The 17,865-nt window shown below is 43.0% G+C and overlaps 1 protein-coding gene across 1 annotated transcript in view; it reads left to right on the top strand.

Moving 5' to 3' along the window:
- The window catches only part of LOC108788964 (tetraspanin-15-like), an 89,810-nt gene that overhangs the window by 60,186 nt on the left and 11,759 nt on the right, over window positions 1–17,865 (top strand). Inside the window, exon 3 of the mRNA XM_018558873.1 lies at window positions 2,640–2,714. Coding sequence (XP_018414375.1) covers window positions 2,640–2,714 — 75 coding nt within the window. The remainder of the gene's footprint in view (window positions 1–2,639; window positions 2,715–17,865) is intronic.

Here is a 17,865-nt window from a genome sequence, read left to right as displayed (position 1 = left end):
ATTTATTTAGGCTGCCTGAAAAATTGCCACTGTAGGGGTCTATTCAAAGGCACCCCAAAGCACCACACAGGTTGGACCTTAAGGAGGTTTTCTATTAGAAAGGCATCTGTATGGACTTCAGTTACGACTGTATCAATCATAGTCAGTAATGTAGAAGCTGTCTTCCATGTTACTATGGAGGATCCATTTAGTAGTAGTGGATTGTGCAATGGTGGTAGTGCTGCCACTGCTTGCAGTTAGATAGTAAGAAAATCATTTCTAGTTCTACATATTTGTTTTATTATTGGTCATTAGAGCTCAGTACATTACTGACGCTCCTGAGGTTGGCGATCAACACAACAAAGAGTTAAACAAGTCTGTTACCCATGAAAAATATTTCAGACCTAGTAGATTCTAATGACCTCATTCATCATGGCTGCTGCGGGGACAAAAAACATGAGCGCTCCATTTGTTGTCATTTCCTAGAAGCCCAAAGGTTAATACCAATATTGGAACACAATATTAGTAAAGACATGTTGGCCATCGCTGGGGATTAGGCAATGAAATGTTGTCGCCGTCATTCGATCAGTTAATATCCAGACGCATGAGGAGTCGGTGACAAGCCAGAACATCTCCCATTCCCAGCTCTTCTATACAGGACGCTTCATTGATTGCATTTTAATTGTGATGCTTGCCATTTTAATATGCTGGAGACTTGTACTCCCTCCGTTTAAAATGGCACAGATGAAATGAAGGGCACAGGTCACCGACAAGGCAATGAATCAAATATTAAGAGGAAATGACACAGTAAAACTTAATTCAACAAAGTGTAATAGATAAAGAGATGGGGAAAGCGTGTGCGTATGGTTGTTTATGTGTATGTATAGTATGTCTTTGTGCACATATAGTGTGTGTGTGTGTGTGTGTATTTATATGTTAAGTATTCAAAGTAAAATACAACATATAGGAGTTGATTTACTAAAGGTAAATAAATTGTTGATTTTGGAAGGCAGTTTTCCCCGAGCTTAGTGAATGAGGTGAAGCTCCTCTGACTTCCATCATCTAAGCATGAGCAAGCAAAAATACTGTTTTTGTTTTTTATTTTCCTTGCGCGTGATTGGGTAAATTTTCACTACATTTACCAAGTCAAGGGAAAGCTCCCTTGCAAAGTGAACGGCCTATTTGCCTTTAGTAAATCAAACCAATTGCGTACGCACATACTATGGATTTGCACATACTGGATATTTAGACCAGAGGTACCCTTCAAATAAAGGTCTCAGGAAACCTGACCCCGGAACTATGCAGGCACTATGAAATGGGAGGTGAAAAATCAGCCACAACTCAAGGCACCTCTAGAGGAACCCTGGGGTTTTATGGAACCCCGGTTAAGAATGGCTGATTTAGACACTTTTACTTGCCCATTCACACCTAGGAGTTATTGTGAATATTCGTACAAAAAGATCAGCACATAATTCTCATTGATTTCAATGGCCCCCGTTTACACCTGAGCTTCAAAATGCCTATTTGGAAAAAGTTTCTGAACCTCTTTGGGGCATTTTGCAGCGCGTTTGGCCCCATAGACTAGACTTTAAAGGAGAACTATGGGGTCAGGGCTTTTCCCCATAGTTCTCCTAAGGGTAACGGGAGGACACAAACTAGCGTCTTCATGTCACCCACAGCTCAGTATACCGCGAGCTACAGCTCGCGGTATACTGAGACGCCGCAGCCGAGACGGATCCCGACATTACTGTCTGGATCCATCCAGCTGCATGAGTGACAGCTGGCTCTGCCTATCTAGAGGCAGAGCCAGCTGTACCCTCCCCCGTCCGTTCCGCCAGTCAGCGCTGGAGGATCGGACAGGGGAGGGGGGAATCCCTGCAAGGAGCCGTGAGTGACAGTCACGGCTCTCTGCAGGGACAGGATTGAGAAGTGAGCGATGAAAAGGTACGCGTTCGCTCACTTTCTGATCTATTGAGCCGACCTGTGACAGTTTCATTGTCACAGGTTGGCTCGAACTATGAGGCTGAGTGATTTTCACTCGACTCATAGTTCTCCTTTAATGGAAAAGCCTGAAAACTGCGTGAAACAACTTTGCACATTTCTGTGCCTGTTTTTACACACATTTCCCCATTGGCCGCAATGTATTTTAAAACGTGCGTCTTTATGTGCGTGTGTCTAACACTTGTAAAAAGGTGCAAAAGCGTGTAAAGAACGTTAGGCGAAAATGCATGCATAAACACTGAGGCTAGGTGTGAATGCAGGCTAATGTAAAGTAAGGCTTACAATGAAAAAGATCTGTCTGTAGCCAGTCATGTTTTTAATGTCCCCTAAAATCGTGAATGTAATTATTGATTATGACCAAAACACACTGTGTGAACCATTTCAAGGCTTATTGAGGGGAATTTCTCAAAACTGGAGCAGACAAAATCTGGAGCAGCTGTGCATGGCAACCAATCAGCATCCACCTTTCATCTTCAAATCTTAACTGAACAAACAAGCTGATTGGTTGTCATGCACATCTGCTCCAGATTTTGCCTGCTACAGTATTGATAAATTCCCCACATTATGTTTTATGGGAGGAGGTCATTACTTGCTTTTGAAGTATTTGTAAAAATGTTGTGAACTTTTAATTCCAACAACTCTTCTTGTTCTCTCTTCAGTTCTTCTGGGTGCTCCTTGTCATCTTGATCATTGAGCTCCTGCTGATTGCCATTGAAGTGGTTTTTGAAACTCAGGTAAGTGTAACATATGTAGAAGCATTAAGATCAGAGGATGAAGGACTGCATATGTTTTTTTAAGGGACATCATCACTTTCTTTAAATGCCATTATTCAGCAAATACACTGCCTGGCCAAAAAAGTCACATACGCTAATATTTTATTGGACCTCCTTTAGCTTTGATTACAGCACGCCTTCCATGTGGCATCGTGCCGATAATCTTATGCAAGGTCACAACATTTATTTCCATCCAGAGTTACATTAATTTTTCACCAAGAACTTGTAGTGATGATGGGAGGTCAGAGCACTGCGTAAAGTCTTCTCCAAGACATCCCAAAGATTCTCAATGGGGTTATGGTCTGGACTCTGTGGTGGCCAATCCATGTGTGACAATGATGTCTCATGCTCCCTGAACCACTCTTTCACAATATGAGCCCGATGAATCCTGACATTATCATCTTGGAATATGCCCAATGTACCATCACAGAAGAAAAAAATCCATTGATGGAAGAACCTGGTCATTCAGTATATTCAGATGGGCAGCTGACCTCATTCTTCGGGGACATAACGTTGCTGAACCTAGACCTGACCAACTGAAGCAACCCCAGATCATAAAACTCCCCGAAATCCGGTTGGTGACTTTGTTTTTTGCGAAGCAATATATATTGTAAAAAAAAAAAATGTAAAGAGAATTACATTTTGTAGATTAGTGTGTTTGCTCTATATAAAGTATGTAGTTTAAAAAAAAAAAAAGAATAGTTCACTTTTAAAGAGTAGAATTTGTTTTCATATGGTCTTTGGTCTAGCAAGCACAACACTTCTTGCCTGAAATATACTTTTCCATGCCAGGATCATTAATGAGAACCGAATGAGTTTATTTCCTCCTTGATTCTGTCTCTGATGGCAGACATTGCCAGCGTTTGTGTGTTGTTTAGAGTTTGAGTCACTGCTTTCCTATTTTTAATGCAGTCTTGAGGGGTGGATTGCTCTTTTGTTGATAAAGGGTATGAATCATAAATTCATCTTTTGCAGTGTGCTAGGAGATTCTTAGACTTGAAAAGAGGCAATTTCATGCTGCATTTCTGAATATTGGTGTATGAAAAGATTTGACATCATGTATACGTCAGAAAGGAATGTTGCTAGTAAGAACGTGGAGAAAGAGTAATCATACAAGTAACAGAAAATGTTAAACTTGGTTCCTATTGGTGGATGGTAAGACCCAAAACTAAAGCCAATTATGTGTCATTGTAAATGTGTTTGTTAGAAGTAGGGATGCACCGATATATCGGCCGCTGAAACATATCGGCCGAAAATGACACCTTTGACTAAATGCCGAAAGTGCCATTTTCCTGCCGATATATCGTCACATCCCTGGTTTCTTTCCTACCCGCTGGGTGCTGCTTTGTGTCCCAGTGGGGAGGAGAGAAAGTGACGGCCGGCCGACGCTGCGGGAGGAAAGCGCTGTGAGCCGCTGGTGTCTCTTCTCCCACACCGCTCAGCCGCCTATCACAGTCCGGCAGGGCTCTCCTCCCTACACTGCTCGCTCAGCCTCCGGTTGACAGCTGCCAGAGAGGAGAGCCAATGCAAACACTCAGTGATCATTGATCGCTGAGTGTTTGTAGATAATTGAGGACAGAGTATGGTTACTATATCCTCAATTATGAATGAATGGGAAGTGATCTATATCCACTCCCGTTCATTCATAGTTGTAGTTATAGTAAGCACACAATGTCCTCATGTTATCAATGAACAGGAACACTCACAGCGGATTCCTGTTCATTCATAACAGGGGATACAGAAAAACATAGGACTTTGTGTCCTCAATCTCTTTTTCTATTTTAAAAGGGAAATATAAGGGGTCTGTTTAGACCCCTAATATTTCCCCAAAGCCCCTAAAAGTAAAGTAAAAAATTAAAATGTTTATAAAAAATAAATAGAAAACAAAAATTAGAAAAAATAAATAAAAACATTTTCGGTTTCAGCCTGACAATTTTTTTATTTCGGTTTCGTTTCTGTTTTTAAATTTGTATTTCGGTGCACCTCTAGTTAGAAGTACTGTTGTCTAGTTTGGCGAGCAGCAGAAAGGTGCAAGGATGGATAAGGCAGAGACTTTCCTGTAAGTAGGGCCGCATTGTGTTGTCTCAAATGTTTCTACTATTGGCAGCACTATTTTGTGGGGTCAGCGTGAATGTTTTAGTACGGACATCCCTTCGCACTCCTGACTGATGTGTGTCTTTTGGTTCAATGCGGATGCTATAGTAACAAGCGGACAGTGCCACTCAGATACAGTGATCAGGGCCGTCTTAAATATTAATTGGGCTCTGGGCAAGATTTACTGACAACCTTCCCAGCTCCATCACTTCCCGACGCAGACCCCCATAATCAACCTACAACACCTTCCCCTGAAAAGAAACTAATAAATAAAAACACATATCCAGGCAATAGCGCAATGGACTCAAGCTTCTGCAAAACAATAATCTCAGGAACGAAATGCACTTAGGACTTGGACCCTGCAACGCAATGGATTCAGGAGCCTGTAACGCAGCAAACTCAGGTCCCCACAACGCAGTAAACTCAGGACCCAGCAACGCAATGGACTTAGGAGCCTGCAACGCAATGGACTTAGGAGCCTGCAACGCAATGGACTTAGGAGCCTGCAACGCAATGGACTTAGGACCCTCTTATGTTGCAAAGTCCTAAGTCCATTGCAGTGCAGAGTCAAGAGTTTATTGCGTTGGGGAGTCCAACGTTTGTTGTGTTGCAGGGTCCTGAGTCCATTGTATTGCAGACTCCTGAATCCATTGCATTGAAGAGTCCTAACTGCATTTTCTTGCTGAGTCCTTAATCCATGGTGTTGCAGGGTCCTAAGTCCATTGCGTTGCAGGGTCTTAAGTCAAATTCGTTGCAGGGTCCTGAATCCATTGTGTTGCAGGGTCCTGAACTCATTGGGTTGCAGGGTCCTAAGTCCATGAATCTGTATTGCATTACTGTTGCTTGTCCTCAAGCACTTACTGCATGGTATATGCATATCACAATGTAACCTGCAATAGAGACACTGAGGATCTGGTTAGGTTGTTTCTTCTGCTGTGTCTGGCTGTGTCCTCCCCCTCCTTCTCCTCCGTGCCTGCCGGATCTCCCATGCATCCTCCCCGATGTCTGTGTCTATGTGACAGGCATGGGGAGGGGGGAAGATCACAGAAGCAGGAGGCACACAGACATTAACTAGAGGAGAAAGGACGGCCGGATGGTCTCCCTGTCAGCGGTGCCGCTGGGCTTCTCCTGTCTCACGCTTGGGCTAAAGGGACAGCTGCTTTGGGCCCCTGTAAATTATGGGGCGCAGGGCAATTGCCCATTTTGCCCTGCGTTAAAGACGGCCCTGACAGTGATGAGTAAGTCACCAGCACACCATCATCTTCATCATCAAGAATGACTTCATTGATGTTATTTGATCATAATGTCACAAAATAAAGTGATGTTTCTGGGCCACGCAGGGTCCCTTAATCAGACAATGTGATAACAAGTGCAAAAACCATACATATTACAGTGCCTGATGAAGGGACCCTGCGTGACCCCAAAATGTTGCTTAATTTTTTATATCATGATCGAATAATGTCAATAAAGGCATTCTTGATGATGAAGCTGATGGTGTGCTGGTGCCTTACTCTTTAGTGTGAATGTTCTAAACCACATTTCCTGCTGGAGATACGGTCTATGGCCTATTGCTTGTATCTTACAATTGTGTCTATGTCTTTTAAAGGAGAACTATGAGGTGAGTGCTTTTCACTCACCTCATAGTTCTAGCCGACCTGTGACAATGAAACTGTCACAGGTCGGCTCAGTAGATCGGGAGGTGAGCGAACAGATACCGGCGTTCGCTCGCCTCTCGATCCTGTCACGGTTCTCTGCCGTGACAGGGAAGGGGCTGGATTCCCCCCTCCCCGCTCCGATCAGCCAGGGCTGACTGGCGGAACAGACGGGGGGGGGAGCGGGTACTCTAGATAGGCAGAGCCAGCTGTCAGTCACGCAGCTGGACGGATCCAGACATAATTGTCGGGATACGCTTTAGCTGCGGCGTCTCAGTATACCGCGAGCAGCTGCTCGCGGTATACTGCGGCGTGTTTCAGTATACCGCGAGCTACACCTCGCAGTATACTGAGCCTAGGGTGACGGGAGGACGCTAGTTTGTGTCCTCCCGTTACCCTAAGGAGAACTATGGGGAAAATACTTAACCCCATAGTTCTCCTTTTAAAGGCTTTTACTTTTGGGCCTTGATCATCTCTGTCTCAAGGGTGGAGAACACTAGGATAGACCATCATCTACAAATTTTAAAGCCCCGCCATCCTTAATAGCTGCTATTGATAGCGCAACCCTTTTTCAGTCTGAGTTGTGCTGTGCAAGATATGACAAGATGCTAGCATCAAGAAAGATTAGGATACTTATACTAGTATGTAAAATTACATTTCAGTAAGTATAGAGAAATACACAGTTGCATTATTTATTTTTTCATTTTTATCTGACTGGAGTTGAGCTTTAATGCCGGTGTTCTATCGAAAGTTCCAACTTGTCGAACTCTCCAACTGGTGACATCACATCCGGTAACTGCCAGTCAGATGGAAGTAGTGCGCATGGCCAGGAAATTCTTGTTGAACTGTCTAACTATTGCCACAGCGCCTGCACGTCTATCCACTTCTATTAACTTAATTCTATTAACCTAATTACAGTTATATTTGTCCTAGGTTATAGAAGCCGACGAGCTGATAGCCACGCAGGCACTGTGGCTATTGCCTCATCGGATTCTATAACCTAGTCAAAGGTTATATTATCTTACAGCACCTGCACGGCCACATGATTCCTTCTACAACCACAGTTGCGCCTGCGTGGCTATCGGCTTCTATAACCTAGGACAAATATAAGTTTGTCCTAGGTTATAGAATCCGATGAGCCGCTAGCCGTGCAGACGCAGTGGCAATAGTTAGACAGTTCGACAAGGATTTCCTGCCCTTGCGCACTAGCTCCATCTGCTGTACATCTCCTACTGGCAGTCACTGGATGTGGCGTGCCGAGTCGGAGAGCTCGACAAGTCGGAGCTTTCGATAGAACACCGGGTGTACTTTTTTTTTTTTTTAAGATGTCTAAGATTACCTGCTTATACCTGTAGTGTCAACACCATTCCCTTCCTTAGCACCTGAACTGTACATGTACACACTGTCAGAACAAAGAATACTTCATCTGAAAGAGCCGCATAGATCTGCTGTCAGATGCTGAAGTGAGTGTTCCAGCTACTGGCAGCAGAACATATCCTTCACCCATGGAACGCTGGGATTTGTTGAAATCTAGGTTTGCTGGCGGTTCTGTCTTCCAACTGTGCTCTGCATTGTCACACAAGATTCCAATGGAGCCTGCACGTGTCCATTTTAGCAAGTACTGCACCAGCCTGGTCATCATCAGAAAAGTCACCCGGAGAAATGCCATGCAGCTATTGCTGGAGTGCATGTATGTAGACAGGAAGTGGCTACAAGAAGAATGAAGGTGGTCTGCAGTGCTGTTATGCAACAAAGAATACCATTTTATATAAGGCAATTGCTTATGAAATGTAGTATTATAATCACTAAAAGGGTTATTCACAAAGCTGCCCAAGGCAGCTGAGTGATTAACCAACCCAAAGTGAAGTGAGCCGAATGCTGTTCGGCTATTCACTTCAAGCTTGTACGGCTGATTTCAGCCGTACATCGGCTGGCTTTGGTTCAGCCAAAATGCTCAGCATGTTCAGCTGAGCTGAAGTGCAGGAGTTCGACTCAGCCGATCCGACATCTGGATCGGCTTAGCCGAAGCTACGGCAGCTCACTCGCCGCCGTTCACCCCTATTCACATAGGGGCCGAACGGCAGTGAGTGACTAGCCGAATGTCGCCAAGTGGCATTCAGCTCGGCTATTCTGCTCGGTAACCTGCGGACGCTGATCTGTCATTGCAGCCCAGCTGTCAGTTGTGAGGCTTTCGGCTTGCTTCGGGTGTCACTTCGGCTCAGTCGAGCCGAAGCATATGCCTGCAGCTCGGCTGAGCCGCTCGGCCAGCTTCAGTAGCTGTATGGGCTATAGTGAATAGCCCGTACAGCAACCCTTCGGCTCTACTGAAACGGCCGAAGCTAGCCGAAGTATCAGCCGCAGCTAGGGAGGAGTTACTTTCAAAATGGCTGGCCAATAAAGAAGACTCTAGACCTGGAAGAAGACCAGAAGTAGATGACAGCGGTGGCAATGAAGTGACAAGGGGGAGCACAGATGACATGTTGCTGGAGGAGGGCTCACTAAAAAGTAAATCTGTCATATTGTGCAAGTATGCTGGGCACACCGCACAATATGGCAGCAGCCCAAAGGAACTTGATTAAGCCAAGTAAAGTTTTGCATTAAATAAACATACAGTTTATTGTAGCAGATATTATTTTTGTGTTTCTAGCATTCATACTGTATTTTGTAGTCATCTGTTCCAGTAAAATATCTCAAGGTCCTTGAACCTATGAAGGGATTATAATAATTCTGTAGTAAAGAACTTTATTTCTGTCCAGGTTATGCTTTTGAATATTTGCCAAGATATTAAATGTGTGCTGGTTCTGTATTGTGACCCTATTGCACTAGGAGAACAATACCTACACAAGATAATGAGCAGAAGAAAAATAAATGTATTCTCATGAAATCATAATGCAAAAGTTCCCAAAACTTAAGTCTTTATACGTTGTGCAGAGGTTTTATAACCTTATGCCAAACCGGATCTCATTAAATAAAGTCACTCATATGAAGGCATTTGTTAGTGATGCAGAAGTTTGGCTTCGACTTTGTGTGTTGAGATGTTTCATACTCGAATTGGTCAACCTCTTGTATTGTAAGCATCACGAATACAGGATTAAAGTATGTGTAAACCCAATCACTAAAATATTATACAAGCTTTAACTTGTTAATAATATTTCAAAAGTAATTTTTAAAATTGAAATCTGCAGCTTTCATGAAAATAATACCGAATCTCCTTGTTCAGACACTTCCTGTTCTCTGATGACAATTCTCTAACCCAGGCTCCCAATTGTGCCCTGCAGTCTCAGCATGAGCTACAAGCTTTCTATGGAGACTACAAGTGTCTGTTCCACCACAGATAAATGTGAATATTCACTTTAATTATTCAACCATGTAAAAAGATCATTGCTGCTTACTTATCTGCACATAATTGGTTATTCAAACAGAAGGAATTTGCTTTTTATATGATTGGATAATTTAAAGTGAGTATTCACACAATTTATTGTCAACTTCCTTTAGCCCAACCATGTATGCATGGTCCACCATTGCCACCATCAGGAACCTATCTTGAGAAATACCATGAAGATATTTCTGGAGTGCATGTAGACAAGAATTGACTGCAAAGGGGCTGGATGAGATCAGCAGCAGTAAGGTTCAACAAAAGGGGAAAATATGTATTTTTAAAAAGGAAATTGCTTATTATGCACAGTGATTTAGGAAACTAAGGGGCCAATTCACAAAGCTGCCGAAGGCAGCCAAGTGAATAACCCAGCCGAAGTGAAGTGAGCCGAACCCTGTTCGGGTATTCACTTCTGGAGTGTACGGCTCATTTCAGCCGCACATTAGCTAAAATCAGCCATATATCGGCTGCACTTTGGTCAGCCGAACATGCTCTGCATGTTTGGCTGAGCTGAAGTGCAGAAGGACTTTGACTCAGCCGATCCAACATGTGGATTGGCTGAGCCGAAGCTCCGGCAGCTCACTTGCGAGAATGGCAGTAAGTGAATAGCCGAATGCCACCGAGCGGCATTTGGCTCGGCTATTCTGCTTGATACCACCGAGGTAACGAGCAGAATGGGAAATAAGTGAAATTAATTTTAAAAAAGTGGAATATTTGCTTTAAAATGTAGGAAAATGGGAAAATAAAAGAAAATAGTTTAAAGAAAAAAAAAGACAATTAAAAATTATTTAAAAAAAAGAAACGCCAGCAAAATAAGAACAATTGGGCGGAGCTAGCAGTGACAGCTAGCTACGCCCAACTGTTTCCTATTAGCCGGCACCTGCCAGAGTCTTCTAGCAGGTCCCGGGCAATGAATAACAACCGGCCGGCTCTGCCCAGTTGTTATTGTTTAATGACGGATCAGCTCCCCAGGTCGTTTGGGGACGTTGATCTGTCATTACAACTCGGCGGAGCGAGCCATGAGATCACGGCTGGCTCTGCCCAGCTGTCATTTACGTGGAGATCGTCCAGCTTCGGCTGACCTTTCTCCACGCTTCGGCTGTCACTTCCACTCAGACGAAGCGAAGCATATGCCTTCGGCTCAGCTGAGCCACTTGGCTGCCTTAGGCTGCTGTACAGGCTATTGTGAATAGCCCATACAGCAGCCCTTCGATTCGACTGAACCGAAAGGCAGAGTTGGCCAGAAAGAGCCGAAGAATCAGCCAAAGCTATGGCTGGATCCTTCGGCTCTTTAGTGAATAACCCCTTAATGTCATTAGGTTAGGGCAGGGCTGGACAAAAACCAGGGGCTAGGTAGGCAATGTTCCAGCTGGTGCCTAACTTTTGATCTTTTATCTATTTATGCCAATGGAGCTGGCGCCATCTGCTGGCTCCTGAATTGGACAGACTGGCTCCTAAATTCCATATTAATCTGCCCACCGCTGGGTTAGGGTCTACATCTACTTTAAAAGATAAGCACATTTTAGAACCTGTTCCCTGACCTAAACTAGCTGACTCTCCCCTTCCCTATGTACATACTTAGTTCAGTCCAGAGACATGAGACACATGGGACACAGCCCCTATAGAGGTCTATGGTAAGCAACTGATAGGATACTAAAGACTTCTGGCACCTACTAAAAAAACAAAACAAAAAACACTGGAGGCTGCGGCTGTGCCCACTAAGGTGCTGGTATCCCTTATTTTACTAGAATTTTGAAACTACAGTACTATTAGAAATGTTATCAGTAATGCTACTAATAGGTGAATTTGGGAAATGCAGTAAAAACAATTAATTATGGTTAAGCTTCAGTCTACAAGAAGCTCATTAAGCAACACTGAGAATGGAGACGGGGCAGATTTATGTTTACAAGGTAAGTGGGAACCCTTCCTGGGTCACAGAGTAGGAACACAGTATGATAAGCAATTAGTTTGCTTTTCCTGGAAATCACAAATTTAGACTACACCTACCCATTTTATCCATACTTTTGCTCATTTGCCTAATACAACATGAATATCTAGTGTACCATGCATGCACATATACCGTATCAGATACATTGATTTGCATTAGGAGTAGCTATAGCTACCATGATGGCTCTATTTTTATACTTTACTGTTGGCAATCCTTGCATATTGATGCATAGTCTTCGGTATGGACCCCCTGCATGGTTATGTCCTTGCCCCTTGAGCCGATTGTCATTTGGCTTCACACAGTCAGGCGTGCTAAAAGAATTTGTATTTCCAACTGCTGTGACTTGATAAAGAGTTTTTCTCTCAAAAGCTTGTCTAGAAAATCGAATTCACTTCATAATAAAGGAATAAAACAAATCAAAGAATGGTGCACTACATAATTGTTTGCACAAAGTGAATTTACTTACTGTACCTACATGAAATGCTGAGTTTAAAGCGGAACCGAAATTATACACAAAACATTTTTAAAGTCCCTATTCCCATCCTTCTAGATACTAACGAATAAAGCCTCTGTTCTGACAAATGTGCACCTGCGCCCACCAGCCCAGGACCTTCCCTGTCGTTTCATTAGCTCCCACCGAGCTCAGATTTGTGCCTGTGCTGCTAACCTCTATTAAGTTCTATGGGCTACCTGTATATTATTATCATTATACTGGATTTTTTAAAATTATCAACAATTTGTGAAGTGCTTTACAATATATTGGCCCTGAGCTAACTGTTAGGACACTGGTGTCTTGCAGTGCTAGCCTGACCAGATATGTGGGGCTACACAGAGAAAACCAGACTCAAATCTACGTGATGCAATTCATTAAGCACACATGACACAACTCACAAATACAACAAACTATACTAAACCCAGTGAGCACACATGAAAAAAAAATACTATCTACAGACAGGAAGGGAAAAGCAGGGACAGGCAGGGGTACAAGAAAGGGAAACGGATGCCAGGAACCGGAGTTGGAACAGGTAACAGGTTTAGAGGCAATGGGTACAGCAGATTCAAGAGCAGCAGATTAGCAAAATGAGGCAATGAAGCACTGAGAGACTCCTGAGTAGATGATATTGAGTCAATGACATGTCAAAGACAATATGGCCATGTGATCATATAAGGTCAATGATGCCACCAGCATCCAGCCCCTTTGCATACATGCAGCTGCAGGATAGGGAATGCCGCAGCTGATTGGACTGGCACTGACGGCTTCCTTCTGGGTTCAGATGAGCTCAAGCTCGGTCCGAACCTGACCACATATTTAACCCTGAGGAGTTGCTAAATACCCCCTCAGCAGGCAGCACCAGGTAAAAAACACTTCTTTCAAACCTGCAGACTGTTGGGAGCCACTCGCTGGTGGACACTGGAACTGTACCCTCCAGGTCAAGAGACTAACGTTCCACCGGCATGTGTTCCAGTTGCTAACACTAGTATACAGGCAACCCATAAAATTGTATGCAGCTCTCCGGCGTAGGAGCAGTATTGCTCTCTGCCAGTTTAAACAAAGACTGCATTCTGGGTTGGTAGAAGCTGGTGTGCATTCTTATTCATTATCATTAGAGGGGTTTGGGGTCGGGGTTCTAGAATTTATTGTGTGACTACAGTTCAACTTAACAACATAATTTGCCATTATTTAAGGGAGTTTGCCTTAAGTCGGACTATAGTGGCTATAATAAAAGTAGTTGCCCCGATTGTGGGTATAGGCTTTACATACTGCAGTTCCGTTGTTTCTGCTTATCAGAGATGGTTGTAGGCCATTGTGAATTCTGTAATTCTTGTTTTGACATCTAGATGGGCAGCTATCACAGCAGCAGACCTTCTTGTGCTTCAGTGCTGTCAGTTGTGTTCACTGCATTGATAGGCTGAGCTGTGTTTTAACCATCAGAACTGACAGGCCTACAGCATGTGCACGACAGGTACTCTTAAGTGTTTATTTGCAGAAGAATAAATCAGCTCTATCTTGTGTGTATCTAGCCATTTGTTCTCTCCTCCTTTTATTTATCTGTCCTGTATGAATGCCTTGATGTGAATAAGCAAACTGCATTCACATCATTGGCTTCAAAAATAAAATGAGGCTAAACAATAGCTTTGTTTTTGTATCAGAAATGGTGATGTATGGTGAGCAGAAAAAGGTGCCCAAATTACTGGATGTGTTTAGTTGATTTATGGGTATGGCGAAGAAATCTCATTAATTACAGCTAGCGGAGGTAATTAGACATTCCCATTCTTGCCGTGATTAATTCGATGTTGCCCAATCTTCTACAATTGTCTATAATTAATAGATCTGTTTTTTCTGGTTTGGCAGGAGCTGAAAGGAAGTGTGTCCTATAAACTGTGTCCTCATCTGTTCTCTGTCCCGCCTATTGTTCACACTTCATATTCATGCTTTAGGCTTAGCTTGGTCTGATATTGGAAGTCTACATTGATATTTCTGGTTTTTCTCTTGGCCATTTGAAGAGCCAATCTCTTTCACAACCCGGAGGGCGCAAGTATTTGTTGATGGTGAATGCAGTATCCTTTAATAACCAGACAGATGTCATTTTTCAGGGCTTGCAAGAAATTATGTCTGATTGGCTGAATTGTTCTTTTACAGGTCTCTAATAAATAGGCTGGAATGTGTAGCACTGCTGTTCCACAATTGTCCTCAAAAAATTCACAGCAGAAGTACTAATGTTTTTCAAATAGTTTTCCCGACAGCATTTAAACACAAGGCAAGAGCTATGAAAGAAGGGACCTATCAATAACCAGACAGATGTCATTTTTCAGGGCTTGCAAGAAATTATGTCTGATTGGCTGAATTGTTCTTTTACAGGTCTCTAATAAATAGGCTGGAATGTGTAGCACTGCTGTTCCACAATTGTCCTCAAAAAATTCACAGCAGAAGTACTAATGTTTTTCAAATAGTTTTCCCGACAGCATTTAAACACAAGGCAAGAGCTATGAAAGAAGGGAGCAGGGTGGACCGAGCTTCTGAGAGGACAAGTGGAATGACTATAGTACTTGTGCTGTGAGTTTTGAAGATTAATTGCTTCACAGTGCCCGCAGCTTCAGAGCTCAGTGAGCGTTTTTTAAAAGATCATGTATTGCTTGTTATGAATAAACAAATACTTGAATGTCTTATACCTGGCCAAAGGTTCACATTATAGCAACACCAGAACACTGCTTTGGTTTTTTTAAGACCTGTAAGATATGCTTTATTATAACAATATAGTTAAAGGAGAACTATGAGGTGAGTGATTTACACTCATTCTCATAGTTAGAGCCGACGTGTGACATTGAAACACATACCGTCGCTTGCTCACTTCCCGATCATCTCCCTGCAGAAACCCGTGACTATCAGTCACCGCTCTCCGCAGGGATTCCCCCTCTCCGATCCTCCAGCGCTGACTGGAGGAACGGACGGGGGAGGGAGTGGGCACAGCAGGCTCTGCCTCTAGATAGGCAGAGCCCACTGTCAATCAGCCAACTGGGTGGATCTCCACAGATTCGTCTCGGCTGCGGCGCTCTCAGTATATAGCATGCAAAAGTCCACTAAATACTGAGCTTTGGGTCACAGGAGGATGTTAGTATATGTCCTCCTGTGACCCTAAAAAGAACTATGGGATAAAAAGGTTACCCCATAGTTCTCTTTTAATTCTGTGAGTGGAGGACTCTAAAGTAATATCATTTCACAGTACATGCAGTAAATCACCTATGATTTTGTAGAAAAGTAAAGCATATATATGTGAATGTGGAACCCACACTCCTATCACTCACCCTAAGACCTGAGCTGATAATATGAATTGTTTTACTGTTAGACAGCTAGAGACAGAGATATGATGATGAAATATTATGTGTCCTTATTACAAAATCAGTATATTGGAACTGGTAGTCCAATCTACATCTTGAAGGCAATTGTACAGTCCATGTCATTGCTTCATTTATTTTGGTAATTAAAGTGTACGTTTGAGGGATAGAACCTCTGTCAGGTTTGTATTGCTGTCTCTGACCATTGTCTTCGGTATACAAAGTGATGTGGAATCCAGCATTCTTTCATTGTCACAGGAGCAGAATGTGAGGGTAAAAGTTCCAATGGGGGCAGCTGCTCTGGTGACAACAAAGAGGGGATTTCCCTTTGGTATGAAGAGATCTCAACTTACTTCCTGCTCTGCATCAAGGACAGGAAGCGAAGGAAAATCTAGGCTGCGTATACAACTTCCTTCCACTACTTTTTAGGGGTATAAGTTGAAAAGCCTATTGGTATCATGCTATTAGCATGGCCAACTGTCCTCATGCTCAAGGCCCTTTAACCATGGGGGTATTAGTCTGCATGCCTGGTGTGTCAGTCTGGTATATTTGTTGGGATATATAATATATCAGCAACAACCAGATGTATATCTGGCTCCTGATCTTTCTGCCTCATAGTGATGTGTGTGTAACATTTGCTATCTAGACTGAAAATTCACCATCGCCTACAGGAGCTTAAGGCAGAACTCTGGGCAAATCAAATCTTAACCCTTGCAGTGGGGATGCACAGATACCAAGGTCTCCTACTTAGTACAAGTACTGATACCTCTTCCAGATCCAAGACTAGACTTTATATATATATATATATTAGGGATGCACCAATAACATTTTTTTCCAGACCAAGTACAAGTACTGATAAATTTTTGTTTAATGTCATGTGTCAGTTTCTCTAAAACAATACAGACTAATGGTTTCAGGACAGTGGTGGAGTGCCAGAGCCAGGTCCCAGCTGTAACCACCGCAACCCTGGTAGTTCTTGTGAAAATGCCGAGTATCGGCACTGGTATCTGAACTGGTATCGGTGCATCCCTGGTTAATTGCTCATTTTGTCTAAGGAGCTAAAATAACAACGTTATACTCACCTGAACTGCAATCCCGGCTTGCTCTTACACCACTCCCTCCGGTCTGTCTACACCTCCGTTCCAACGATGGTATGTCCCTCTGTATCCTCACGTTCAATACGCTGTATTGGACATGATGACTCACAGGACCTTATACCATGGGAGCGGAGGGGGAGCAAGGCTGAAAGGAGCAGTCTAAGAGCCAGCTGGTATCATGGTTCGAGTGAGTATAACTTTGTTATCTTAGCTCCCTTGAAGTATAGAGGAAGCCTCACTACAAGGGTTAAGATTTGATTTGCCCAGAGTTCTGATTTAAAACTAATCTGTTTGGTTGCAATCCAGATGGTTTCAGGCAGGACTTTAATTTGTAAAATGCTCTTTTTGTTGGTAACCTGCCATTCTGTAGGAGAGGAAATTTTAGCTCCTCCTATCAAAGACTCTTTACAATCTATATATGCATACCCTGGTTCATTTATGAAGAACTTGTTCACGTGTCTTCTATACCTCCATTATGGAAGGTTTCTGTACAGTTCTGAGTACCTCTCTGACCTGATCACTTCAATTAATGACTTTTCTTACCACATAGAGTTGCTTTACCTTTTAGCGAGCCCCAACAGTATAGATAGTATAAGCTTTGTAGCTGCATACATCATTGCAAATCAGACATGCAGTTTTAAATAGGGATGCACCGATACCGATACTAGTATCGGTATCGGTGCCGATGCCAGGTATTTGGGTGAGTACTTTACACACTGCCGGGTGGCGAGTCTTTACACACTGACTGGCTTCCTGGCTAATCAGGAAGCCAGGTGGCGAGTAATTACACTTCGCCTGGCTTCCTGAATGGGACTTCTGGTACTCAGTATTCAGTATCTGCGAGTACTGAAAAAAATATCGGTACTCGTACTGGATACCGAAATACCGGTATCGGTGCATCCCTAGTTTTAAATTTAAACTTTCAGTCCCATCAGGTACTGTTTTGTATACTTGGGTATCTAACAATCAATTTCTTCTCCAAAGAACTGTGAGTGTTTGATTGATTTACTGCTAAGCCTCTCTTGGCCTTTTAGTTGAGGGCCAACAAAGTAAAATAAAACTTGTTTTGCTTTTTAAGGAGTTCTTGTGGGAGATGTATCTATACATTAGG

The sequence above is a fragment of the Nanorana parkeri genome, unplaced genomic scaffold, assembly GCF_000935625.1.
Source record: "Nanorana parkeri isolate BGI_ZX_2015 unplaced genomic scaffold, ASM93562v1 scaffold365, whole genome shotgun sequence".
Lineage (NCBI taxonomy): Eukaryota > Metazoa > Chordata > Amphibia > Anura > Dicroglossidae > Nanorana > Nanorana parkeri.
The sequence above is the reverse complement of the archived record's forward strand: the minus strand, read 5'-3'. Positions and strand labels throughout refer to the sequence as shown.